This window comes from Phragmites australis, chromosome 1 (genome assembly GCF_958298935.1).
Source record: "Phragmites australis chromosome 1, lpPhrAust1.1, whole genome shotgun sequence".
In the NCBI taxonomy this organism is placed as follows: Eukaryota; Viridiplantae; Streptophyta; class Magnoliopsida; order Poales; family Poaceae; genus Phragmites; species Phragmites australis.
The window spans coordinates 56,146,103-56,174,040 of NC_084921.1; the positions used below are offsets into that span (position 1 = coordinate 56,146,103).

Sequence of the window (27,938 nt, forward strand, 5' to 3'; positions counted from 1 at the left end):
AGTCATTAGACTACGAAATAGATAACGTGAATGAGGTCTCATAAGAATCTTTATAGGACAGTGTCCTATAGAATTTACTTCCTTAGCTTTACATAACACGACATAAAAGAAATGCATGCTGTTAAATTATATTAGCTTGAAGATTTGTGTAGGACCCGAGGCGATGAGACCCAGCACGAATCTCAAAGTTGTTTCTATGGCAAGGATAGATGGTGTTTCATTAACTTATTACTAGCTAAGTGCTCAAGCGTTGCAATGAAAATACAAATATTAGACGTGCTAACATCAAATACAAACTAAGGTATGGAGATATGGATGTACTATAGGAGTACCACAGAACAAATACATTGAGAGTGATGCCGTAGTTTGATTTTAGATGAGATAAAAAAAAGAAGGAAATTATCCGCTAATTTTTCTCCTAATTTCTTTATTTATTTTTATTTACAAAATATGTGACATGTCTATAGCCAATAACGAGACGAAAATGCTAGAGGATGAAGGATGATGGCAAAAATAGGTAAATTATTCAAATTTTAAAGGTTTTAATTAGATGAAATGAGAGTAGAGGAATATGTGATGCGAAATCTAACTCATATTTTATATAGTAGAGATTGATTAACATAACCATGGACTAGGTGTCTTGTGATTCCAACTCATACACACACGATGGGTCTATTATGTGTCTAGACACACTGTAGTTCACTGTTACGCCACCCCCAGTTACAACTCAAAAAAGTGTCAACTACGACAACACAGATAGTTGAGTTACATCACATCACAAAAGGTATATAAGTACGACTAGAGAAGATATCCGAGTTACGACCATATATATTTATAGTAACTGAACTATCTTGTGGATCATAACTATACTGCTTTTAGGATCGTAACTGAGGTTGTACACAGAGGTGAATAAGTTACGATCACATGATAAAAAGTACATAATTACGAATAGAGAAATTATCCGAGTTATAACTATATACATTTGTAGTAACTGATATATCTTATGGATCACAATTATACTACTTTTGGATCGTAACCGGAAGTGTGCGCAAAGATGAACTACGCTACGCTTATATATAGTTACAACCACACACACACACACACACACACACACACACACATATATATATATATATATATATATATATTCTCTATTCTATTCTCTATTCTACTCCCTGCACTAAAAATAGCTATTTAACACCCTGCGCGCCCTCCGACCCTGACCCCCTGAACCACCCCGCGAACCAGACACCCAGCCCACAACCGTAATTCATTTGTTATTGTAAGCGTATATCTGTTCATTATTTTATGATTGGACGTTACCATTAAACACATCATTTCCTATAAGTAAATTCTTATTCATTACGACTGTACATATGTAACCTCCCTACTAACAAACACATTGCTCCCCAGCCTAGCCTGCAACCATAATGCATTAGTTATTGTAACCGTAAATAGGTTCATTTTTTTTACCGCTAGACGTTACCACCACCCACAACCATAAAAAACACAGAGACGCTCCCCGCAACCGTAAAATCTCGACCACCGTGAATAAAAAAATGAAACAACCCCCTCTTTCCTCCTATTTCATTCAAGTTTCCATCCCATGCCTCTCTCCTATCCAACTCTCTCTCATACCCAATGCTCAGATCTTGATCTAGATCAACGACGGCAGCAGTGACGATGGATGCCAAGAAGGCCATGATGCACGCAGATGTGGATGCTGAATGCACTTGTGGCAGCCCCCATGGGAGGTTGCATCCGGCCTCCCTCCCTCGTCGAGTGTTGCCCGCACGTAGGGGAGTGGCGGGCATGACAAGATCGGACATGAGGCATCTTCTCTTCCTCCAACTAGTAGGACAAGCACCGCGCAACCCCTGCTGGCCACCCTCACAATACGAAGCACCGGCAAACGTCCTTGATCCGGTAGCCATGAGTGCGGATCTGAGTGAAGGGCGTGGATATGAGTGGAAGTGGCTCGCTCATGTAATGGATCTGAGCAGAGGTGACTAATTAGGTCTATTGTTTTTGTTGGTTTTCTGTAAATCGGGCATGGTTTCTTGATCGATCCATTACATGTAATTGTTGGCTAGATTAGTCAATTTTGGGCTTCTTCATTGGAGCAGATTCTAATGTTGTATTTTATCTCTGTTTTGATCTATGCAGTAACTACAAATGTATAATCCAGTGGGTCGGATCTTCTCGGCACAATCACCAGGACTGCAGGCTTTGTTGCACACCTATCCTCCTCTCCTCCTCAGGCAGTCATGGTGACAGGGACACCCACGACAAGGGTGATGACGGCGGCGACAACGTACTACAGTCATCCATAAAGATATTAGCGTAGAATTTAGTAGTGCTACCTATAGAATCCAATGCATGTACTAATATCATCCATTAGTAGGTATTGTGTAATATTCATTATTATTACAATATAGAATTTAGTAGTACAATTCCTAAAATAATGTATTTGAAGGAACAGAACCAGGTGTAGGAACTATGCAATATTTCACTGTTATGCGACATGGATAACATTTTTTGTTTCAAGTAGTATGTTCTCTGATGTAACCATAAAAGGCTTGTCATTATACGGCTTGCAATATGGAATTCTAAGGTTAAAATCATAGAGTTTACGGTTACAAATACTGGGTTTTTACGGTTGCAGGCTCATCATACTGTGTTTTACGGTTGCGAGGTGCTCGCCAGAACTCAATATGTTAAAAATCTGGGACCAACACTATATTTTTACGGTTACGAATATCAATTTTACGGTTGTGGACGACAATTTTACAGTTGCGGGTGATCGCTGGAGCCTTGTTACGATCGGGCGCGGGAAGGCTGGGGCGCTAAATAACTATTCTTAGCGTAACGCTAAGAATAGCATATATATATATATATATATATATATATATATATATATATATATATATATATATATATATAAAATAAAAGACACATATTCTATACTCCTAGGAGTATGTACTCCCACATGCAATATACCACATAAACAAACACTTTATACTCTTTTATCATTTTTAGTATAATCTAATACTAATTCTAAGATACTCCAATATGAGTTGTATTAAAAAAATCAATGTTAGCCTTTCATTTTTGCTATATACTCTTTTTTATACATAAAACAAGTATATACGTAAATTATGATAAAAAATCATGGAATCTCATAAATTTTTTGTGGGATTTGTATTGTAGTATCTTATAATTACTAATGAAGTATATTTAAAGTGATAAAGAAGTATAACACATGTGTAATGGTATATGAGAGGTGGGAGTACATACACCCAGGAGTACATACTAGTTTTCTATATATATACATCGAGGCTATTTTGCACCTATGCGCATTTGCTATTCGCACTGCGCACATCCCCCAGTTACAACCCGAAACACTGTGAATTACAACTTGTTAGATAGACCAGTTATAACTTCACGTCCAGAAATACATAATTGCAACACGAGAAGCTAACACTATGAGTTACAACTTATTGTTCGCATTGCGCACATCCCCCAGTTACAACCCGAAACACTATAAGTTACAACTTATTAGGTAGATCAGTTACAACTTCATATCCAGAAATGCATAATTGCAACACAAGAAGCTAACACTGTGAGTTACAACTTGTTATTCGCACTGCGCATATCCCCCAGTTACAACTCGAAATATTGTGAGTTACAACTTGTTAGGTAGAATAGTTACAACTTCATGTCCATAAATGCATAATTGCAACACAAAAAGCTAACACTGTGAGTTACAACTTGTTATTCGCACTGCGCACATCCCCCAGTTACAACCCGAAATACTGTGAATTACTACCCGAAACACTGTAAATTATAACTTGTGAGGTGTGCGCAGATATGAACTACAGTGAGCATACCTGCAGAATATACATACAATATATATATATATAGGTATATATATGGTAGCACTATTCTACACCTATGCACCCATCGGCCCTAGCCTGCTCGTGCTAGCAGCGCGTGGCCACGTGGCGCATAGCCGCGTCTGCCCTACCCATCGCGCTAGCAGCGCGCGACCACGTGGTGCATTGCCGTGTCTGCCTACCCATCGCGCCTGCCCTCGCCCCACATGCCCGCCTAGCCATGCTCGCGCCTGCGCGCCGCTCAGTGGTTGTCCAGTAAGTGTCAGTATTATTATTCAATAGTTGTTAGTAGTTATTCGGTTGTTCCAAGTCAAAATATTTCTTGTTCAGTGGAGTCAGTAGTTTTTATTTAGTAGTTATTTAATAGTGTTAGTAGTTGTACAAAAGTTCCAAGTCACAGTAATTTTCATTCGGTGGTGTCAAAAGTTTTTCAGTAATATCAGTAGTTATCAGTAGTGACGGAGGAGGTAGTGCAAGGGGGGTAGGGCGGAGGCGTAGACGAAGGAGGGCACGGGGCGACGCGACAGCCAGGCTCAGGGGGGGAAGGAGGGACACATGGCGCGGCTCAGGGATGCATGAGCACGAGTGGGCTCGGGCGAGCAAGCACGGCGCGCGACGCAGGACGAGTTGGGCCGCCTAGTACATACGCCCTTAATAGGTGTTCAAAAAAGAGTGTGTACATTTTAAAAAGTAATATACATATTAAAAAAATCGCTTATAAAGAAATATATACATCTAAAAATAGTATATACATCTAAAAAGTAATATATACTTTTGTTATAATGTTATCAACTATAAATATATAGATAGACTAGTTTTCCTATACATAAAGCGCCCATGCTCTATCAACTGCATTGGGCAACTATTTCCATGCTTCATCAACCCTCATATTGAAATACAGTAATAATTTTCTTGTGGCAAGCTTCCAATTTCCATACTTGAGACGCAAACGAAGTCGATCGGATGCTAAATTTAGATAGCTCGCACATTAGCAATTGAAGGGAGGTATTTAGGGATAATACCATAAAAGAGAGCTTGTGGGAGAGAAAAGGTGGCTTGGTTCTGGTAGGCATGAGTGAGCTTCACCTCTAGCGAGGATTCAAATGAACAAGTCATTATGATCATGTTTGGTAGCTACAGATCCAAATCTTGTGGGTTGATTAGGGATATTTAGTTGAACCATCTATTTTAAACTAAAAATAAAAATTTAAATTATTTTATTTTATTATACAAACTCTAAAATCCAGTATAAATCTCGGAGCTAAAACTATCCCAAAGACCCTATAACTTAAACTTTTAGCTGAACTTGTTAGTCATGTAAGTCGCCAGTCGTTTTCTTTTGCGAGCAGTGCGCAGTTATCGTAGCTATTATTACTAATGAACGTTCAATGCTATAGGACAGCAACTAAAATGCATTGTTGCGTTGCCGATACACAAAACTGAATAACCGCTATGCGCAACCAAGAACATCTTTCTTTTACACAAATTTGCTGAAAAATAAGGCACCAAAACACAGGGAAAGGTGCAGCATTGTGCGTTGAAGCCAAAATTCACAAGTGGTAACAGCTAGTTCAGACTTGAGGTAACAGCTAGTTCTGTCTGAACAAAACACGTAATTTCAGCATCATCCCTCAGCACAACATGCTAAATAAGAAGAAGAAAAATCAAACCTCTGAAACCCGAGTTCCCATCCCATCCATACCCAGCGTTTGAACTCAGCTCTCCCGATCGCTGCTAGAACTCTCCACAGGTGGAATGGTCTGCAGGAGCAGAAAAAAAAGGGGAAAAAATGAACAATATGTGGTAGAGGAATTCCGTCGAACAGATTGTGTGCGTGTTGGGCGGTGGGAGGGGCAGGCTACCGAACCAACCAGGTCGGGCTTGTAGATGTTATGAACGATGGAGGCGCCGGCGAGGAGGGAGACGACGATGACGACCGAAGACCACGCCAGCGAAGGAGTCCCCGTCGGCAGCCGGCCGCCGCCGAACTTCTTGCCGCTGTTCATCTCTCTCTCTCTCTCTCTCTCTCTCGCTGAGTCGCTGCGCGCCAAAAGATGGGCCGGGCCGTGAGATTTGCCTAGCCTCTGGTTTTGTTGCGGACGCTGGATTTTGGGGAAATCTTCAAACACGACTATTAATTAAGTGCAAATGTGCTTGTGGGTTCCATCCTGATACCAAGAAAGCTCTTCACGTGTTCATAATAAAAGAAAAAAATACATTACTGGTAGTAGCCCAAGTGGTCGATTGGTTTGAGAATTGGGAGACGCAAGCACGAGTCATCACTGGTAAAAGAGCACGTGGAATCCACGTGTCCATAATAAAAGAAGAAATACGTTAAACATACTCATGTTTAAGCATTCAATGGATACCAAAATATCACAAAATGTATTGGGTCGTTCATTGTTTTTTTTCTAAAAGATGGCACCAGTGATACCGATTTTATTAAAAAAGAAGAGAAATGACCTAGTTTGTGACAGAAATCGAGTCCGAAAAACTAAACAACTGCACAAATAATTAAGAGCCAACCGGTAAAAGACCTAACAACATAAGCGTCCGGAGAAAAACAAAAGTCAAACATCACTACACACCGAAACAACAAAAGCGGAGTCCACATCCGGATCATCGTTGTCAAGCTCGTCGCAACTATGACTGAGCTGCCCCCACTTCCCATAACAAACCAAGCCACAGTCCCTAAAACCCCACACCCCACGTCCATGGACAGGACTGAAACCTGTTGCGTGTTATCGTTGCCAAGCTCATCGTACAACACGACACAGCAGCTACGACAACACTGCAAGCCACAAACCACCCCGCGAATAGAAGGCATAATAACAAAAAGCTGAGACCTCACCGACAACTTGCCCCTATATAGGTCCGATGTTGACGCAACCATCACCGAGGAAGGTCCCCGCAACAAATAGCCGGCGGTCACCAGGACATGTTATGGGATCCTCGAAGGTGACGCCTCCAAGAAGGATATGACACACCAAACGCCACCATCACCAGGCTAATAGACAGGGTTTTCACTTGAAAGATCCCACAGCAGGGAGAGGGGGGCATCTTTGACAATGCCTCCATCAAGGGGAGCGGTGCCAGAGGGCTTCGCCATCGTCAGCCCAGCCCAAAATGCCAAGCTAGGCTTTCGCCCCTGGCACCCCCCCCCCCACCTAGAGTCCTAAACATTGTGAGTGTGCGCCATCTCGAAGCCTCTCCTCGCCACAAGGCTCCCCGCGGGTCAAATTGGAGAAATGGAGAAACCTGGCAAGGGGAGGAGCCAAACATGGCACTAAGGGGCCCAAGGAACCGGTAGTCGCGAATGAAGTAGGACAACGCCACACCAACTGCACCACAAAGGAGCCAACCACCACCACCAGCGGTCTCCCATGGGCCCTCCAGGCAGCCACACGCACGAGGCCACCATCGGTAACCAACAACCCATTTGCCCCCTATGCACAGCCGCCAGATGCAAGCCCGCCCACCCCCGACATGCCCACCTACTGCTAGTAGGATTAAATGGCACTCGAAGCCGCCCGAAGACTACCTCGACGGTGGCTACAAGCGCGGTGGGCCGCCAGCGGCACTATAAGCCATGGGAATTAGGGAGCCACCACACAACGGAAAAGAAAAAAGGGGGGAGGGGGCGCTGGAAGGGCCATCAAGGTCCCATCGCCGTCCCAGCCAGCCCCCGACAGAGCCTACCACGCCGACACCGGATTCGACTAGATCCGCCTACCGACGCCTCAAGCCACCGTCAAAAGATAAATCCGGGCATGCACACACCGGAATCACGTGCCAACGCTCAATTAGGGAGAGGAAGGATGTTGAAGAAAGGGACGAAGATGGAGGGTAGGGGAAGAGCATGATGGACGCTGCTTGGCGCCTCCGCCGGTCGCTGCAACCATCGCACGAGGTCACGGAGGGGTGGGTTCCTAGCGGCGGCGATGTGTCACCTCTCAGGAGAGTGACGCTGGGGTCTTTCTTTTTTGGATAATTTCTCACATGTTACTAGATAAAATCTAAATTCCTGACATACCATTGTCACTGACTAAGATGGATCCCACACGTCATAGACACACCAATGACATATAAAAGATTCATAAGTTTTTGTGGTGGTATATAACGAAATGTCCCTTCTTTCTTTCTTTTGCGCTAGTATTCTCTTCCAATACTCTGGGCCGTTCCTTGTTATGCGAGGCTTCCAGGCGTCACAATCATCCAACAATCCTTACAACATTTAAACAAAATTAATAGGATTTTTAAAAATCAACATGTTTACACAAGCAATCAGAGTACAAATGGACAGGTCTGAGTACATGACGGACGTATCCAATCCAACAGCTCATCTCGGTAGAATTTCCATTCACCGATGCCAAAAGATTACCAGCATCAATTGTTCGATTTAGGATAATCAACATCTTCTCCACAATTACACTTATTTACATACACCTCAGTCTGCTTAATCTCTAAGCCACTCTAGCTTAAAATGTATGCATAGTAAAAACTGCACTGCAACTGAAACTTTAGTCCCTCTCTCTCACATTACATTGAGAAACTCTACTCGTCATACTTGTAGTTGAAGCCAAACATATACATACAGGGATAGCCCAACAAAAAATATTTCTAAAAAATTATTTGATAGGGCACAAATACTGCTAATCATGAGGGATCATGAATCATTTACCATCCTTCCAGTATGACACAAAGCAGCAGCTAGATATGGCCATCAAAAGTGGGGGGACGACGACAGCATGCCTAACTTTGGTGAAGATGAAAGCCAAACCTCACCTGAATGAACCAAGGTTGTCATTTGTGACCAGTTCAGATCGATGGGGTTACCTCTGCTCATTAAGGATAGGCACCAAAAATCTTCAGCAAACCATTATCCGACAAGTACAAATTTTTAGGCTACCATTATCTGAATGACATCAGAAGAATAATGAGAGACTAATCAGCAAACCAAAAGATTACAATGCATAGCACAAAGCCAACTAGAACTCCACGCTGAATAATTGAACCATATTTGTCGGCAGACGATCGCGGCTCTGGGCACGGGGACGATTTCAGCAGTGGCCAGGTCGAATGAATCCATCGATGGATGTATATTACATGTCAACTGCTGATTTGACCACGTTGTGGTATCGCAACTCATCACACTTATATCAGATCGACGAAATCAATGAAAAATCTGAAAGCGAAGGGTAATGCAAGCTAAAGAGTTGCAATCGGTCAGTCCACGTCTCGCAGTCGCAGGCAGGAGCAGCGTGAATTTGCCTGCAGCTGGGGTTAGGGTAGAGTAGGCTAGAACGTACCATGTGTCTACACTGACAGACGATTGACGAGCTTGAATTGTCACGAGCTGGCACACGCACAGACAGACAGATATTTGGGATCTCTTCTTTGACTGATATCGTTAGTAACGGAGTAATTTTCTATTGATTACAAGTATTCTACTTTAATACTGCTGCGCTTCTATTCGCATCCGTAATTCATTTTGTTTCTAAGGGATTGATCAATATATGAATAAAGTACTAGCAAGATGGATGCATGCAATCAACGGCGTCTGGCCCTGCCCTCCCTCATTCCCTTGCAGGAAGGAAGTTGGATATTTGTGCTCTGCTTCTGCCTGCATGCAGCTAGGCGCATAGACCATTCATTCTTCATATATACTCACTCCTATTTTATTTTAATCAGAAAGAAAACCATCCAGTGTTGCCGCGCACATTCATATGATCGAATAGGACATGGCCACGCACGCACGCTCAATCGCTAGCTACTTGCCAACTAGGCATGGTGCAATTGCAATTTGCACGCACAATCGAACAAATACATGAAAACTACATGCAAAGAAAAATGCCCAAGCCATCACTAACCAGTGATATGATGCACACAACTGGGGCATTGTGTTATTTTGTTCCTGTTCTTGAAAGGGATTTATTTGATACGCTCTGCACACAAGTGAAAGTGGGGCATTATATTTAGTATTTGGTATGATGCACACACTGTATATATAGGTAACTTATACAGTGAAATGTTACTGGTATCAAGATAAAAAAAAATGTTACTCCCTCCCGTCATTTATACATAGCGTTAGAGGACTTCAGAATAATACAAGAAACATGTTGTTTGATATGTCTAGAGTCTGTTTGTTTCGGTTGTGAATTATAAAAATCAGTTTATATATTATAGATTGTAAAATCTGAATAGCATAATTCAATTTTTATAATTTAACCTATTTATTTCGGCCTATTTTACAATCTACAAGCTCAAGCTAAGTAAATAGACTCTAAACCGTTTTCTTTCACTTTTCCCCCGATGGATAAAAAAAAGAAACTAAAGGATATATACAAAGGAAAAGGAAGAAAAAGAAGAGGCTAGGGGACCAAGGAGAGCCAGGTAGAGACCAGGGTCCTCAAGGGCAAATGCAATCTAAAAGATTGGACAAACACCTTATTTACAAAGGACACTTTCTAGTTAGAAAAAGAAACAACTGAATTTCTAAAAATGGCATCATTTCTCGTTTTCTACATAGTCCAAGCTATGATAATGGAGATCTCCATGAAGAATGTATGATAAAAGTTTCGCTTGGCGTTGTGCGACATATGGAAGAAGTGAATTAAGCTGTTTGTTTCAAACCAAGTTGACATGAGTCCAGCACCTGGAGGCGAAAGGGCACTCAAAGAAGAAATGGAAGATTGTTTCTTCCACTCTACCATTGCAAATACAGTTATAGCTATTTCCTTCAAGTTTAAGCTTTTTTACTTTTCAAAAGGTTTCTTATATTTAATCTATCCATCCTGGGAGTGATTATTAGGATGGGATTGCACTCTTTGGCGAGTCTACTGCACATGATCCCTCTTAGAGCGTTGGTGGCATGAGCAGCGGGCTACTCTTTCTTACCCCATGGAGGATTTAGCAAGGGAGCATGGGAGTTGGGGAGGAGAGGAGTAGGAGGGCAGGGGAGGGTACCTTCGTCACTGGTGTTATCGGAGAAAGTTGAGGAGGTCTTTCTCCTTGATGACCCTTAGCACGAGCTGCACTATTGCCGTAGCCATGGAACGATAATGATGCACTCACCAGCAGCAGAAGTGACTATTGGGGAGTACCGAAGGCATGTAGAGCCTAGATTCGACAAATAGTGATAGTACTCTGTAGATCATGACAGCGACGATGGTAGCACACAGTGGTGGTTGAATGGAGGTGGTGCATGAGAGAGGTCGTTTCTTGCATGGTGGTTGTCGGAGGATGAACTCCTCAAGCGGGGATCCTGAGGGACCCCCTTTGAGATTCGGCCGGAGGGATGATTCTGAATCTACCTTGTACGTGGATTTAATGCGAGTATGTGAGAAGTAGGCGGGAAGGATGACCGGCTGCTAGTGGGAGTAAATGCTCGTGGAATTTTAGACAGGTTCGGGCCGCACGGAGCGTAATACCCTACTCCTGTGTGTATGCTATTAATGCTATGAGAATACCTCTCTCTGGATCTATGCTGTTACAAAGTTTTATGTCTAAGTTTAGAGCTTCGGTCTTGCTTCGAGCTAGGTGAACCTCTGCTCAGCTCCTCAGACTCGTGCTTGAGCTTGTTCTTCTTCGATCCGTTAAAACTTATCTTTCTCCGAAGTGCACCCCCTTTTATCCTGTCGGGGAAGCTTGGCGTGCCCAGAAAGGAGGGCACGGGTTCCCATGAGCTATAAATGGAAAGCAACCATCATGGGGCTGCTGTTTGACGTTACAAGGGGTTGAAAATGCGCTCTCGGCCGGTCCTGTCGCCCATTACGCCAACTTTTAGCAAGCCCAGTGGGGGGGCCCACCGGGCAGCCGCCGAGCAACCCCGCATGCCCGCTCGGTCAGAGCAGGTCTGACACAGCAGGGGGGCAGGCGATACGCCTCGAGCCCAGCGACGTTACCTCCAAGCCGCGCAGGGTGACGTGCGATGGGACCCGTCGCATTAAATATTCCCACGCCTTCCTGCTAGGCGGTGGCAGGGACTAACGTACTCAGTACGACAGGCGTGGGGGGAGTGGTTGGAAGTGACAGGCCACGCTCCCTCTTAAATGCAGCATTGAGCTTCTCACCAATTGATACCTCACCGTTGAGTCCTTGCTGGATCCACCGGCAAGGGGTTTCTCAGGTCCTCGGGGAACTCTGGGTGCTTGGGGACTACTGTTTATAGCCACGAGCGCCCTCTCCCGGATATATCTCTTCTCGGGTCTTCAGGGGAACTACAGGTACTCGGGGACCACTGTTCGGGAAGGCGCCACGTGGCATTTGCTGTCCTGGTCTCGGGACTCGGGCACCCCTAGTTCCTATATCACCGACAGTGGTTGAGGCGGTGGGGGCGGCAATGACGGGTGAATGGAGGTAGCGGTGGTGGATTACAGTGTGTCTGATGCGTAAGGCGCGGGTGAGAATAGTGAGACGAGAGGGTAAAATAGTTAAAAGGATGTTACTTAATTTGATCAAAATGTCGAAAACAACATGTAAACTTGACCGGAGGGAGTACTACAAAACTAGCTAGCTTGTGTGTGTGTAGTTGTTACCTAGAACTAGCACGTACAACTGTATCTGTATATAGATCCTCCTGCCCCACATGGCAAGTAGTCGATCTTTGCCAAGTAGTAGATCCTCCTGCCTCACATGCATGCGTGTTACATTCGATCGATCGATCGGTCTGGTGATCACGAAACTAAACTAATGTTGCTTCATTTGTATCCCACACATCCTGGAAGATAATATATACTCACTCCGTTCTTTTTTCTCAAATAGATAGATTTTGATATGTTTATTTCTCAAATAAATAGATGTCGTCAAATTTTGATGTTGTTTTACAAAAGTGTCTCTAATTAAAGTTATCGAAAGTTGAAATATGATTAAATAGCGTGCTAGAAATATGAGCAATTAAGAGAAATAAACATGTCAAACACGAGAGTACTTTAGAGGCTAAAGCAAGACTCTATCTACCTCTTGCCCGGATGATTTAGGCTCAAATCTCATTCGAATTTTGGATCATCCGATCTTTCTCCTTTTATCTCACCACCCACTCGATCCCTCATTCTTTTATTCTTCCTTCTCCGCTCGATCTCACCAACCCGCCGCCTCTGTTCAATCTCACCAGACATCATCGAGCTCGCCCCGCCCCACCCTCGTGCTATGTCTCTAACGGATCCTCGCCGTCGGATCCACCTCCATCGCTCGCTCCCTCACTAAATCTATCGTTTTGACACCCCCGCTGCTGACCCTCCCCACCAAGTGTACTTGACCACCCTGGCCGACGGCGCCCTTGTAGTCTCGCCGTACCACCCACCAACCGTCTTCTGCGTCGAATCGATCTCTCTCCCTAGCAACTCTTTCTAAGCCCAAGGACTCCGAACCCTGACCCTGAAATCTAAAACCCTAATCTCTTGACCTCATTGGAGCTCATCAAAGAGGGAGTAGATCGGGACAGATCTCGTCGGAGATGAAGAATTCGGGTTCATCGAATACAGAGAAGATAAGGATAGGATGAAGAGGAGAAAGAGAAAAATTCGGGTGAGAAGGCTCCAAATTGCCCAGCTAAAATATAGCAATCCCGTAAAACAAAGGTAGTAATGAGGAACGATGGATCGACGAAGTGCATGCGGCGTGCAGCTAGGATAGATTAATTCCTAAATAAATACTATAATTAAGCAGGCCGCGTACTTAGGTAGGTGGAGTATGCGCCGACGCGGGCGATCCCTCGTCTAAAACCAGAAGCCGCCGACACCTACTAGTCAAACTTCTTAAATAGAAAACCATCACTGGATCATTTGCAGAAGGAATTCCAAAAGTTTAACTTTTCATTTTTGTTATCTTCGATTCTCTCGCATCTAGCTCCTACGGAACTTACAAAAACAGGTAAGAAAAGGAAATGTAGTTTTGTCTGTGTAACCTGACATGTATTTTGGCTCATTATCACCTCGAATTTATTTTTCTATCACACAAAAGTCAATTAAGGTAAACGAGAATAATAAAGTACTCCTGGTAGGATGGATTAAATTAAAATAAATTGATTACTCCATAAGAAAAATGCCGAGGAGGATGCATGGAAGAAAAGATCCAAATCCAAAGATAGAGAGAGAGAAGCAGCAGCGACCGGACCATGCCATGCATGATAAAAAGGCATGGCCGCATACTCTATTCCTCCCTCTCTTCTTCCCCGCTTCACTTGGGTAGTTGGGTTGGATCGGAACTGGGACGTAGCACTCCTACGCGCCCCCACCCACGCCCGACAACCCAACCACCCGCCGGAGCCGGAGCCGGAGCCGAAGCGGGAGGACTAATAGCCAAGTCCAGCCGCGCACGCGATGGGACACGGCCTCAGCTGCAGCCGCGACGGCGACGAGCACGACTTCTTCCGCGCAGCGCAGGTCGGCGACCTCGACGCCCTCCTCGCTGCCGACCCCGCGCTCGCCCACCGCACCACCATCTACGACCGCCTCTCCGTGCTCCACGTCGCTGCGGCCAATGGCCAGCTCCAGGTCTGCCAGCCGCGCCACTGTGTCCAATTAATCTTTGCTTCCTCTTGTTTATCTCAATTAATCTTTGCTTTCTTCACAACATTCCAGGTGCTCTCCATGTTCTTGGATCGCGGGGCGCACCCGGACGTGCTCAATCGGAACAAGCTGGTGACCCAATCCTTCTTCAAATTTCGCTCTTAGACCAGCTCGTTTCTCTTTTCTTTTTCTTTTTTGAAAAACAAAACACTCCTCTTCTGTTTTGCCGCGTAAAAGCTAAAGATGTCATCTTTTTTCGTCTCAGACTCCGTTGATGCTGGCGGCCATGCATGGCAAGATCGACTGCGTGCTCAGGCTCCTTGAGGCCGGCGCAAATGTGAGTTCAATTCTTGTATTCTCTGCACCATGCCATGGACGCCGGCCGATTACTCATCTTGTGTGTCTGCTCTCTGCTGTGGTGATGGATTTTAATTTCCGGGCATCAGATCTTGATGTTTGATTCGGTGCACGCGAGAACGTGCCTCCACCAGGCGGCCTACTACGGCCACGCCGACTGCCTCCAAGCCGTCCTCTCCGCCGCGCAGGCGACGCCGGTGGCCGGCTCATGGGGATTCGCGCGGTTCGTGAACGTGAGGGACGAACACGGGGCGACGCCGCTGCACCTGGCGGCGAGGCAGGGGCGGCCGGAGTGCGTCCACCTGCTGCTGGAGAAGGGCGCGATCGTCTCCGCTGCAACCGTCTCCTACGGGTAAATAATCCATGAGAAGAGCAGGGCAATCCGTCCCATGATTTGGCACCTGTCGTTTGTTGCAGCAAGCAAAATCATGTTTCTCTCTGACAGCTTCCCCGGGAGCACAGCGCTGCATTTGGCTGCCCGCGGCGGTAGCTTGGACTGCATCCGGGAGCTCCTCGCCTGGGGAGGTGATCGCCTCCAAAGGGACTCCGCGGGGAGGATCGCCTACGCGGTCGCGCTGAAGCGGCGCCACGGAGCGTGCGCGGCTCTGCTGAACCCGGCGGCGGCGGAGCCGATGGTGTGGCCGTCCCCGCTCAAGTTCATCAGCGAGCTCGACCCTGAGGCGAAGGCTCTCCTGGAGGCGGCTCTGGTGGAGGCCAACAGGGAGAGGGAGAAGCGGATCCTCAAGGGCACCAAGTACAACCGCCCACCTTCCCCTCCTGCGCACGAGGAGGAGGAGGAGGAGGAGGAGGAGCTGTGCAGCATCTGCTTCGAGCAGGCGTGCAGCATCGAGGTGCAGGAGTGCGGGCACCAGATGTGCGCGCCGTGCACGCTGGCGCTGTGCTGCCACAGCAAGCCCAACCCGACGACCCTCGCCCTGCAGCCGCCGGCCTGCCCGTTCTGCCGCAGCAGCATCACCCGGCTGCTGGTGGCGGTGGCCAAGACTAGTACTAGTGAGCATGACAGCAGCAAGGATGATGCCCGCAGGCGGTCTCGGCGGAGCGAGGGAAGCAGCAGCTTCGAGGGGCTCATGGGGATGCGGCCCTTGTCCAACAAGATGGCCCGTGGCCGTGCCTCGGGAAGGTTGCCCGCCCACAGCTTCAAGGACCTCATCCTGATGGACAAGCAAGCCTCAACATGAACATATTCATGTGCCAACTGCACTGCACTGCACATACGTATTTCTTCCTAACATAACTGACATGCATCATGTGTAACAAATTAAACTGCATCTGGATGCATGCATGCATGCCGTCATTTTTTGATGTTCTGTCGTCCTATAGATAAATACTGTAAGATAGGGATTGCGTCGAATTGCTAATAGTCATTATTCTTGGATTGCCATGTTTGTAATAGTCACGAGTATTATAGAGCCCCTTCCTTCCCTTGCTTGGTCGTTGCAAAGAAAGAAAGCAAGCAAGCTAGCTTCATGTGCAAGATGGAACTGAGGTCACGGCCAAGTGGGCTTCTTGTGTTGTGTCGCCAGGCATCACAAGAAAGGGGTATCAGTATCACTCGTGATGAATCATGAATGTATGTATGTATGCATGCATGCATGCATAGAGACGATCGAGGCATTGCCCATCCATGGCATTGGCATGTGAGCTGATCGAGTTGCCACACCTGTAATCCCAATTTGTTGGTCACGGGGAATGTTTATGAGGCGGGGGATGGACTGCGACTTCACTTGATGCAGATGCACGGCTGCTCTCATCCAAGTGCTCATTTCCGTCCTGCACCTGACCTCACCTCACCTCACCTCACCTCACCTGATGCAACAATATCAAAAACGCCATTGTTGGCTCCCAGTACCCACACCAGGATTTGAAAGAGACCAGGCAAGCCTACGATTGTGATTGGTACCTCCTGTCCTGTCAAATGAGCAAGACCGGTCAAGAAACAAGGGCTCAAGGGGTGCTCCCGTTTTATTCTGCGCATGGAAAAAGGCATCCATGATCCTTCTCCAGTCTGCGCTTGGATAGGATCACATCACATAGGTCATGCAATGACCAAGTCAGTGTTCCAGTTTCTAAATGACAAGTGCACCTATATTTACGGGAGATATACTAATTATAAAGTGTCTGTCTGTCTCTTTCCTCAGTGCGGTCTCCAGCTGCACAATGAAGTTCAATTGTTCAAACTTCAACGCGATTGTAACTGCGTGCTTAGACAGAAGAGCATACCACACCTATCAATTCAGGGAGACCAAGGATTGCACCAATGGTCATCATACGTGCTCGCCGATTCACACTGGAAACCAACGAACGCTTCCACAGGTCTAGTGCACGGGAACTTGTACCTTGTAAGCCTTACCTTTTGCAAAGAAAATGAGGGCTTCCCCTGTTTCAAGGACAAGGATGGGTCACTGTCAGGTTATACATACCATACCAACACTCATTTTGTGAAGACATAAACATGGAAATAAGGTATTTTTCTATAAATGTTCTTATATTTGAACAGGTCTCAAGTACAGGCCTGAATCAAAGCTGAGCTAATGATCACATTCAGTTGATCAAATATGAACTCGTGGAGAATGAATTGCGCTTAAAATCACCAGAATTCTACAACAGACAACAGTGTCAGTCTTCCTTGTAGGGCTCATCAAGAACCTTATTGTAGCATGTCGGGTTGCAGGGATATTCGCAGAAAAAATCATGACATAGTGGTAACAGGGTAATGGAAGGCCGTGGCTGTGAAAAGAACAAGTTCGTATGAGTCATAGAAAGCATTGGGAGTGCCACTACTTGGTAGTACAGAATTTACAACGAACTTGCAAGCATGGTTAAATTCACAACCAAGTAGTTTGGCCAACTGAATGTATCATGCAAAGATATTAGGGAACTAGTACATTGCATCAAGAGTGTCCATGAAAGACATGGGTGGTAACACCCCTCCAGTCCAATACTGAATAGAGATATCAGCAGCGTCAAGCAAACCATGGAAAACCAAATATATGTATGGCATTTCATAGATGTTATTAAATCTCGAGTGGTGCTTCTACAGCTACACTATCAAAAGGAAATCTTAAGACAGGTGTGGCTAAAGACAGTTCATCATGCTGTATAGTACTCAGAAGCTACTAGACTAGTATTCCTTGAAGCGCGCATTTGCTGGTCGGAACTGTGCAGATTTCACTCTTTCTGTAAAAATCTTACAGACAAGACAGATAACGAGAATTAGTCATGCAATAGCAAGACCCTTGCAGGTCTGATATGCCGAGATTAACTGAGAACGGCCATGGTTACCTCAGTGGAATCGTACAGTGACCAGTATAGGAGTAAACCGATGGATGGAAAGAGGATGAGATGAATCCGCACTGATGGGCGGGGACAGCAGGAGAGTGCAAATGAGGCAAGGAGAGATAGGTAAGGGAGGGGATGAGCAGATAGATACTACTGTAGTAGTAATTAAGTACGTAGTAGATAGGGAAGGGGGTTAGGAGGAGAAGACTTGGGGATGCCAAGAACAGGAAGAGGAATGCTTGAGGCGGTGGGAGCAGGAGGCTGAGGGGGTCGCCGAAGGAGAAGGCGAGGGACGCGCCCAGCACCGGAGACATCGTGACCGGTGCGCACGCCGCCGCCTCAGGGGCAGCGACGACGAGGATGTTGGGGAGGAGAGAGGACGGCGAGGAGGCAGTCGGAGCCGCCGGCAAGATTCGATTCGGAGACCAGATCTGGTTGCCCGGAGTCGGAGAGGGAGAAGAGGATAATGGGAGGAGGGAAGCCGTCGAATGCTGCGATTCTCTTTGGGGAGCTGTTTAATCGGACCACCGCGTCCTCTTCATGCAGCTCCAAATTGTTCGTCGGTGGTAAGATTATCTGCACCCTCTCTCATCCTGCTTGCTTTCTTGCCTGCTACTGTCAAACGCAATGGCATTATCTCACCTGGTGAAATTCGGATGTCCTGAATTTGGTGTTCCCTGCTGCATTTTTATGTTCCAAATCTGGTGATTTCATCTCCGTTCTACTGGGAAAGATGGGCTTCTTGATAGTTTAAATTAGATATGCAAGTCTAGGCTCTAGCGATGGTTTATAGTACTAGTTAAATTTGATGTGTGCCCGATGCTGATTGCTGCATGCTGTTTCTTGTACCAACCTGCGGGTCTTTATTAAGATACTAATGAAACAGCTTTGAAGGATGCTTTCTCTCAATACGGTGATGTTACCGAAGGTGTTCACATTGATTCTGTTAGATAGGTGTTTGGATCTGTATTTTGTGTGGATTAGAAATCGTCCTCTAATTCTTCAATGTATATGCCAGTGATGGTTATATGCCATCCAACCACGGGGAAGTCAGAAGGATATGGTTTTGTCAAGTTTTCTTCAGGAAATGAAGCTGCTGCCGCATTTCAGAAGATGAACGGTGAGGCAGGTGTGCTTCACTGTCTTCCTAGATATATTAGAAGTCAAGTTCCTTCAGAATATTAAGAACTGCTCACTGCACTTGCCTTCGTTTTGCTAACACAAATTTCCACATGATAATTGTTCAGGTGCTTGATGAAAGGAACATTCGGGTGCACTACGCAAACAGTGGATGATCTTACACTTCTGCTTCAGATGTGTAAGGTACTTATTCATCACTATCATTTGTTGTGCTGGGAACTTGGGATGACAATTGGAGGCCTGGGCATGTGTTATGTGGTTTTTGTAGTTTTGAATGTCCATCTCATGTGTACTGCATATGTTCATTTCAGCCGACCCTACTGCATACGTCTGCTGATTTATCAGTTTAACAGTCCCTGAATTGTTCCGACTTCTGAAAATGGAGAAGATCAAAAGAACACTTCCACGGGCAGAAACACATATAAGTGATTCCTCCCTCCCTCTTAGACTAGCATGAACACTAGTTTACGAAACAATTTCATGTCCTTATTTGCAACATTGAAGATGACATTAGGCCATTCACTGATCAGGCAACACCCATACTTATTTTGGACAAATATATCAACAGAAAACATGACAGGTGTATATCTTAAAAAAATGCAAAGATATAACATGTAAAATCTCATATTTTGCTCAATCATTTATTCATATTAACATAGGAGCTGGAAAAAGAATAACATCCGTTCCGCCTTCAAGGCTTTAGGTGATCTGTAGCTCACGACTAGTATACTAATTGTATATAAGTCAAATGAAACAAGAAATGCATTTTCTTGTAACGTCTCCACATTTTTTCATCAACATCATCCAGCTAGTGACAAAGCACCAGATCATCAAGCACCCTATCTTCTCAGGCCCTCGATAATGTAAGTAGCATAAAGATCCCTGTAACACAAAACCATACCATGTGAGCTCCACGCGCATCACTTAGATAGTTAGCTAGCTGCTCATGTTTCACCATGAACTGACAATCATAATCGAGAATCAAAACTCACATGGAATGGCGTATGGCCTCGGAAGCAGCACTAGCAGGCAGGAAGTCATTCACAGCCACCTCTTTGTTCTCATTCTTTTTGTCTGATTTCCCCAGTTAAAGAAAATAGGTAATCTAAAAGATAGAGTGCTGTCTAGTGCATATACCAACTCACCAGAACTCATAAATCAGCCAACTTGTCCCCTAGATCTGAGGAATAAAAAAAAAAAAAAAAAAAAATCAGCCAACTGTTGCAAGAGCTACAGTTACTATGTATCGATATAAAAACACAACCAAAAACACCCGAAAAATATGGACCTGACATCTATAAAATGCTGAATATAGGTGATGATAGGTAGCAGAGTTTCTTTCCCTGAAAAGCTAGAGTCTTATGTTAGTATAATTCTACGGATAATTTGATTTGTATGCGTGTTAGCAAGCTGAACAAAGACATAAACAGGAATAGAAAGGATACAGTCCTCAAAGAAACGCCTGATTTCAGCTAAGCGATGGGGAGGGAGCTCCTTGATATCATTGTAATGCCTGTACTCGGGATCATCAGCACAAACTGCAATTATCTTGTCATCTGCCTCTCCCTGATAAAAAAACAATGTAGCTTCAGAATCTTCCGTTCGTTCCGAACTGCACTGCACTAGCAGACTGGAGTAGGAAACTGACCTGATCAATCATAGGCATGAGACCAATGGCCTTTGCCCGAAGCAAGCAGCCTGGGATCACTGGCTCCTGTTTTAAAATACATGGATGACATCGCTTAATAAGCGGGAAGTAATTGAAAGAAGATAACTTGTGGTAGAGGTCACATTGGTTTTAATCTGACAGAGTAGAGGAATGGGTCGAGTAAAAAAGGGCTGTGGTTTTCTGGTATAACTGGACTAAAAGCTTGCATTGTAGTATAGCTATAGCTATGCGGCAAGGAAATGAAACGGAATACCTGCATTATAACCAGCACATCCAAAGGGTCACCATCATCACATAGTGTGCGAGGAATGAATCCATAGTTGTGAGGATAGACAACTGATGAGTAAAGCACACGGTCCACCTGGAAAAACACAGAATGCTCAGAAAGATGGAAAAACACTATTTTTGAAAGATTGTGCCACAGCTTACTTTTATCAAGCCAGTTTTCTTGTCAAGTTCATACTTGACCTTGCTGCCCCTAGGTATTTCTATGACCTGTAAAGTAAAATCAGCCATCAGTTTTTTGAGAGATTGTGTTTGTGTTATCCGCAAATGCTTGTGGCATAACAACACCATGATGAAAGAAAACAATAGTAAAATAGTCAGTTGAAATGTAATGAAGCAAACATTATGTCTTACACAGTTGAATATGGTTGGTGCACCAGGGCCTATCTCAAGATCATGCCAGGGGTGTGCGGCAATAGACCTCCTGCACATGGATGAGAGTATCCTCTCATTGAGAGCAGGCCCCTTTTGGGGCTTGTTTGCGACTTGGAGATGGTGAGCCATCGATCACAAGAAGCAAGCTCAGCTGTTGGAGAAGAGAAGAGAAGAGAAGAGGGATGGTATGCCGTGCCGTGCCTTGGCTTATAAAGAAGAGAGACGAGAAGAGAAGAGCGAGCGAGGGAGGGATTCGGGAAGGGAACGAAGCCGAAAGATAAGAGCAGAGAGAGGTCCATTGTTTCGTCGGTGCTGACTTTTTAGTATTTTACCACGTCAGATGAGACTTTGCATTTTCTTGGACTTTTTCTTTTCCAAGTCAGATCAGACGTGTTCGTTGTGACTCGGTACTTTTGGGAGTCCTTGCACTAGCCTACAGGGCAGGGCAGGGCACTTGCCCTTGTTGAATCGAATCAATTCAAGCAGACTGCAGGAGGATCAATTTCCTTCTCAAGCCACAACGAAGCTGCTGCCTGCCTAGTACACTACACTAGCTACTACTAATATAATATGTGACTGACTCAAAATAAAAGGAAAAGTGTCAACCAAATGAATTTGATTTATAAATACACAAGACAGTTCAAATAGATAGATGACTGTGTGTGTTCAAACTTTATAAACTGTGATCACTAATATAAAAAATATTAAGATTTGTCATCTATTTGTAATGGAGAATATTTATTTTCAAATGAATATGTTCTTAACAAGGGAGGTAGTACTCCTAAATATGTATTGCCGGCACCCAGATGCATGATGGGTGGAGGAACACAACAGTAGAGTATCATCCAGATCTCATCTGAGGAGGAGGAGGAGGAGAGGATAGCAGTGCAGTGTTCAACTTGACTTGATGGCTGTACTGTTACAACTTGTTACTGCAATTAATTAACACCGCAGGAGTACTGAGTGCTACAAATTAAGCTCCCACAGATGAGATGGGAAAAAGGGTTGGATCTAAGATTCTAAGGAGGAGAAGAAGAGGCGTCGGCGGTGAGGTTGGTGGTGGCTGCAAGGTCGTCGTCGTCGTCGTCAAGGCCGCCGAACTTGTGCTTGAAGGCGTCCTGGCGCTGCATCCACATCATGTGCCCCTAAAAGTAGGCAACAATCTGGTGGGATTCATTCAATTCAACTGCTTGCTGGATGAAAGAACGAAAGAAAGAAAGAAAGAAGAAGAGGAAGCAGTCCAAACCTGGAGCGCGGCTGCCCATGCGACGAGGGCGGAGGCCAACCAGAAGCGCTTCTCCTTCACCAGCTTCTCCACCGCCATCCTCCCTAGAAGCAGAAGCGCAATTGCTTCTCCCTCACCTCGCCTGCACTAGGGTTCTCTTGTTTCTTTGCAGGCCAGGCCCAATCGAAACCGAAACCCCTCCTCATTCCTGCGTCACCCGGCTTTTTTTGGCCGTCCGTTCCGCGTCGCCCCCGTCCAGATCCTGCCATGCCACACGCCCTTGTTCTGTTTCGGAAACACCCTCGAATTTCCCACAAATCAACCTGCAGTCCATCTCCATCCCGGTGTAACAGTAAACCCCACGGCATCTTATGGGGCGGCTCTCCCACGGCCAGCTCTCACGGCGGCTGACTGGCGTACTGGGTTTCTTGCATCTGCATCTAAGCTCCAACTTCCCCACTATGTGTTGCTTTGTGATTTGCTCCTTTCCATGTAAGATTGGATGTGTTGTATGATCCACGCTTGAATATGTTGTGCCCTCAAGATGTTTGATGAAATGCCCAGGCATGGATGCATTAGGCACCACCGTGGAACCCTAAGCCACCACGCCTCTTCCTCACCCTCAGTAAATTCTAATGGCTTCTTGTTTCAAAACAAAATGTCTTTGCTGTGGTATTAGTATTACTATTGATGTATAATGCGAAGCTAATGGTGTGCATTACTTGTGCCCTGTGTGTGTGTTTGGTTATATGCCATATAGGCTATTTGATGAAAGCCTCAAGTTGTTTGTCCAACTACTGAGTCACAGGGTTTTGTTGGCCACTGTTTTTACATGACCTGAGATGTCAGTATGCAAATCCAAATAGGTTTAAAAAACTGTATTAATATTTATCTAACCTATAAGGATACTTGGATGCATTACCAAAGATAGGTCACAAAGTTCAAATATGTATTTCTATTTTTATGATAGTGCTTCCGTTCTTTGGTGATTAGGACCTGTCACTTTGAACTGTTTTTTCTTTTTCTGATTAGTGCTTGCCTACTTGGTTTCGATTGTCCTATAAAAGATTGATGACACAACTCATTTCCATTTCTTCATTTTTTTTTACCTCTTTCCATTCAAGGATGCACAAGGAAGTTTGGCATCAAAGATGAGGAATTTGTAGGTAGAGCACTATTTAATTTTGTTATGCAGGTCAACATTTTAGTTTCTTCCCATTTTCACTACAACCCAGACTTTGGTCTATTCTACCAGTGAATGGGGAGGTAGCTGCTGTGTGGTAGGGGTTAGAACTACAATTGAAATCAACAGCTAGTAGTTTCATTAAGAATTGGCTCCTTCTCTGTTCAGTTTTTAATTGTACTGTGTGACGGTGTCAGCTCCCAGTGATCTCGTGTGCCACTGCTGGATGGATCAGTGGTGCTCATTTCCATTTGCTTAACTGTTATTGGCACCCACAGTATGCCCCCTTGATATGACGATCCTAGCCCACTGTTAGGAACCTTGCAGTCGTGAGATTGGTGTGTAATCTGCTTCTTCTTCCTTATCATTGCTGTTCCGTGTAGTTAAACAATCCGAGAAGGAAATGCAAGCTGTGCTAGTGGCTACATTGACTTTTATCGTTCAAGTTCAATTAAAGTGCGGTGTTTTTTCCCTGTCCAGTGCTACATTTTTTGCTAGGTGGTGGCTGACAAAATGGAGAAAATTATTGGCCCATGTTTGGCCTGCACCTCTTGTAGACATTGGTTTCCTGAACCCTAGCAATTATAGGCTCCTATAGCTTGCTCAGAGCTGCATATTTTTGATACACTTATTATGAAGAAATAGAAGGGAGTTCAAGTGTTAAAGTTTGTTTGAATTGAGCCTAAAGCTTGTTTCTAAACTGGGATTTGACAGTAGAAACTGACATGCAATCTGGGGCTGATTTCAAGTACGTGGTATGCTACATAGTTCTTGCCTGCTTGCTATGAATGCGCATTACTTACACCAACTTAACTTATTGCTGTCAAGTTTTCTAGGTTAGTCCCATAAACAAATCTTGTAATGTAAAATTTCAGTTGCTAGCTCAATTGATGCAGAAAAGAAAGAAATTTCTGGCAAAGTTGTGAACTTATTGCTATAAAGTTTTCTAGATTAGTCCCATAAACAAATATTGTAATGTAAAATTTCAGTTGCAAGCTCAATTGATCCTGAAAAGAAAGAAATTTCTGGCATAGTTGTGAAGTAAAAGAAAACAGGGGAAATACATAATTATTTATTGTCTAAAAAAGTGCTCTTCGAATTTCATTATCTACCCATATTAGAATTATAATTTTAAAGGTTGATGGATCACTCATCGACTGCCTTCTCAGCATGTTCAGTAGTTTTTATACTGATTTAGTAGTTGTACCAGCATAGTTTAACTGTTGCACCAAGTGTATGGTTTGCATATGGAATATTTGCCGCGCATTAAAATATCTATGCACCGATAGGAATATGCCCTGCTTTTAGTGCCTATGTACAGGAATGCTTTGTCCCAGCCTCCCAGGCTTCCAGTTGATCTCCATAGAACAGACCAATTAGTCATTTTTTACTTCCTTTTTTTTTCCCTTGAGTATTTTTTAGCCATTTAGTCTTTTAAAACGCAATTTTACCATAAGCAATTCCTCTGGGTCATCTTAGTTGTAATATTGGAATGATGTTTGACTGTTTGTGTTTTTGATCCAAACACTACCTGCCAGCCTTCAAGTGAAGGCTGGTTTTCCCGTTTGCACTGCACCACTATAGTACACACATGAGCCTTCCTTTTCGTATCATTTGTGGTTGCATGTATTCTACGTATAAGCATTCCAATGTGGTTTTATTATCTTTCAGTTTATGAGGCAAATTTTGCGGATCTGGAGGCATTATATTCAGTCCTCAATACAACTGAAAAGAATGCTGCAGCGGTCTCAGCTTTTTTTCTGAGTGCAGATTATCGCTTTTTCTTGCACAGTTTATCCATCGTTGATCCTTGTGTATATGAACTAAGTTGCTTACCAGTGTATGTATTTGTGCTATAAAGAGTAAAAAAGGAGCTAGCAATCTCATGTAATCCTCTTATTATGTCAGGTAATTTGGTCCTCTTTTGAGTTCTGTCTTTGGCATAGATCATAACATCAATGTTTTTATTTCTATGTATTCACATTGTGAGCTAAGCTCCTCCTACCTGTGTTCTGTTTCTGCTTCCCCCGTTACAGATGGGTTATAATATGCTCTGTGGCCTTCACTGATTAGTTGGTGATCTGTGCATAGAGTGGATTTGATTAATAATTTTAAGCCTGAAATTTCTTACCAAGCAAGGTCTCTTTGGTTCGTAGGCTGCTGTGTTACAACCTTTTTCATCTTGCTTGTCCTGGGCAACACTATGGAAGAGATACTCGAGTGTCCACTGGTCGCTCGGCACTCCGGACAACAAGAATACCAGTTATGAGATTTGTCACAAAAGACTTGGAGAACCGATTCAAGGTATTTACTGTTTTTTGCGAGGCAGGTGAACAGAGAGGTAAGCTAAATTATGAATCATTGGATGTTTGGCATCTTTGCATTTAACATTCGGTTGACAGAGGCTCTTGCTATTGTTTACAAGAAGCATAAAAATGATTTGATGAGAAAACGAAATAGACAGACGACGACTACTACTACTATGTGAATATGAAATGCATTAAAAAAAAAAACAGGCAGGGATAAAGACCAAGGGTCAACAGAATTTGGTACAGGTAAGAAAGAAAAAGAGGGACATGGCACGAGGTTGGTAAGGTTGGGTAGTGGACGCAAAGTCAATCCGACACCTCCATCGATCGGCCTCGTCTTGCTTACACACGTAGTCCGTACGGTACTAGAGTCACATGCATGTGACGAGTGGAGGAATGAGTGAAGCTGGTCAGCACGTACTACCAGCTCCCTGACGAATAAAGGAAGAATATACTACTCCAACTACTCTAGGTACTCCACTAGAGTAATACAGTACATACTCAGAAAGCAATTAAGCCGGGCGTCAACGACTCGCTTCAACTCCAACTCCAAGCACGGCATCAGACACTGCAGAGATGTTCACCTCCCTCCTCGTCGTCCCCCTGTGGGCGTTGTACGAGGATGACCTCTTGAGAGCGGCATCGCCGCTGCTCTTCTTGGTCTCGATGAGGCTCCCACTGAAATAGTCCCGCTCCATGCCCATGCCCATGCCCATGCCGCCGCCTGACATCTTGTCCACCTCCTTCCCCTTGTTACTACTGTGACAGCTGAGGTGGAGGCCGTCCTTGACGGTGATGGATCCGCAGGAGATGAGCTGCATCAGCACCGACGACGTGCGCATCCTCCCGCCGGCGATCACGGCCACCTCCCTGTCCGCCACCTACGTTTCCATTGCGTTAGCTAGTACACGACATGCAACTTTTAATTTTCTCGGATGGAGAAACAGACGACGTACGCACCTCGCATTGGGGTTGGGGCGCGACGTCGTTGTTGCTGAGCGTCACCAGGGTGTCGGGGCTGCTGGAGGATGGCGGCGGCGGCGAGATCTCTGTCTGCGTGGCCCCGTCGGCTACCAGGTCGAAGGAACTCCAGTTGCTGCTGCTGCTGGTGGTGGTCTCCTTCTCCTGGCTGGAGGAGGAGCAGGTCGCGGGCGGCTGATGGGGGAGGTGGAGGAGCTGGGAGCCCTTGAGGACGTACTCGTTGCCGTGCGCGGGGTGGATGAGGTCGTCCTCCGTCAGGTCGTGCCACACGAACCCGTTCTTGTAGCTCCTAATGAAGAGTGAACATGGACGGACGGATTGAGGATTCTACAAGCAATAACTAAGCCAAGAACTAAGCCAAGAAGAGAATTAATTAATGTGCGTGAGTACCTCTTGGAGGACCAGGAGTAGATGTTGGCAATGGCGTTGCCGCGGACCATGTTGAGACGGGCCGTGAAATCTCGGAGTCGGAGGTAGAGGCCACCAGCACCGTGGGCAGACAGGGCGACCTCCATCTCCAACAAGTGGGGCTGCTCCAGGTGGCCGTTGCGGTGGCAGAGGTAGTACACCACCGCCACCTTCCGCCTGCTCTTGTTGCTCCGCTTGGGCTCCGTCCACACCATGGTGCGCTCGGGGCTCCCCCACCTTCCTCCTCGTGCTGTTGCTGTTTGGGAAGAGGCCGAGCTTGCCATTGCCACTCTAGCTAGCTA

The 27,938-nt window shown here is 45.1% G+C and overlaps 4 protein-coding genes and 1 long non-coding RNA gene across 6 annotated transcripts; 2 read left to right on the forward strand and 3 right to left on the reverse strand.

The window, feature by feature from the left end:
* The first annotated feature begins 13,995 nt into the window (after nucleotides 1–13,995).
* On the forward strand, nucleotides 13,996–16,649 carry LOC133929827 (E3 ubiquitin-protein ligase XB3-like). Of its 2 annotated transcripts, XR_009911663.1 has the most exons (6): nucleotides 13,996–14,389; nucleotides 14,477–14,536; nucleotides 14,670–14,741; nucleotides 14,851–15,113; nucleotides 15,207–16,032; nucleotides 16,516–16,649. XR_009911663.1 is itself a non-coding variant. In XM_062376591.1 (5 exons), exons 1-5 carry the CDS (start codon nucleotides 14,216–14,218, stop codon nucleotides 15,958–15,960), a joined length of 1,323 nt encoding a protein of 440 aa, XP_062232575.1. In that variant the 5' UTR covers nucleotides 13,997–14,215; the 3' UTR covers nucleotides 15,961–16,483. The 2 variants fall into 2 exon arrangements, 1 of the variants encoding a protein (XP_062232575.1); XM_062376591.1 differs by lacking the exon at nucleotides 16,516–16,649 and having other exon boundaries at nucleotides 13,997–14,389; nucleotides 15,207–16,483.
* A 1,259-nt stretch (nucleotides 16,650–17,908) lies between these two features.
* On the forward strand, nucleotides 17,909–21,678 carry LOC133929864 (uncharacterized). The gene is made up of 4 exons (XR_009911665.1): nucleotides 17,909–18,627; nucleotides 19,080–19,190; nucleotides 19,309–19,384; nucleotides 21,536–21,678. It is a non-coding gene; the product is annotated as an uncharacterized LOC133929864 (long non-coding RNA).
* On the reverse strand, nucleotides 19,794–21,659 carry LOC133929842 (soluble inorganic pyrophosphatase 4-like). Its single transcript, XM_062376604.1, has 7 exons — nucleotides 21,510–21,659; nucleotides 21,300–21,365; nucleotides 21,124–21,231; nucleotides 20,850–20,915; nucleotides 20,647–20,767; nucleotides 20,194–20,275; nucleotides 19,794–20,083 (listed from the first exon to the last, which is right to left on the reverse strand). Exons 1-7 carry the CDS (start codon nucleotides 21,657–21,659, stop codon nucleotides 20,041–20,043), a joined length of 636 nt encoding a protein of 211 aa, XP_062232588.1. The 3' UTR covers nucleotides 19,794–20,040.
* Nucleotides 21,679–22,410: 732 nt separating the features above from the next.
* On the reverse strand, nucleotides 22,411–22,921 carry LOC133929853 (uncharacterized). Its single transcript, XM_062376615.1, has 2 exons — nucleotides 22,777–22,921; nucleotides 22,411–22,675 (listed from the first exon to the last, which is right to left on the reverse strand). Exons 1-2 carry the CDS (start codon nucleotides 22,852–22,854, stop codon nucleotides 22,550–22,552), a joined length of 204 nt encoding a protein of 67 aa, XP_062232599.1. The 5' UTR covers nucleotides 22,855–22,921; the 3' UTR covers nucleotides 22,411–22,549.
* Nucleotides 22,922–26,771: 3,850 nt separating this feature from the next.
* On the reverse strand, nucleotides 26,772–27,851 carry LOC133886590 (protein SOSEKI 5-like). Its single transcript, XM_062326294.1, has 3 exons — nucleotides 27,619–27,851; nucleotides 27,208–27,517; nucleotides 26,772–27,128 (listed from the first exon to the last, which is right to left on the reverse strand). Exons 1-3 carry the CDS (start codon nucleotides 27,849–27,851, stop codon nucleotides 26,772–26,774), a joined length of 900 nt encoding a protein of 299 aa, XP_062182278.1.
* Nucleotides 27,852–27,938: the final 87 nt, after the last annotated feature.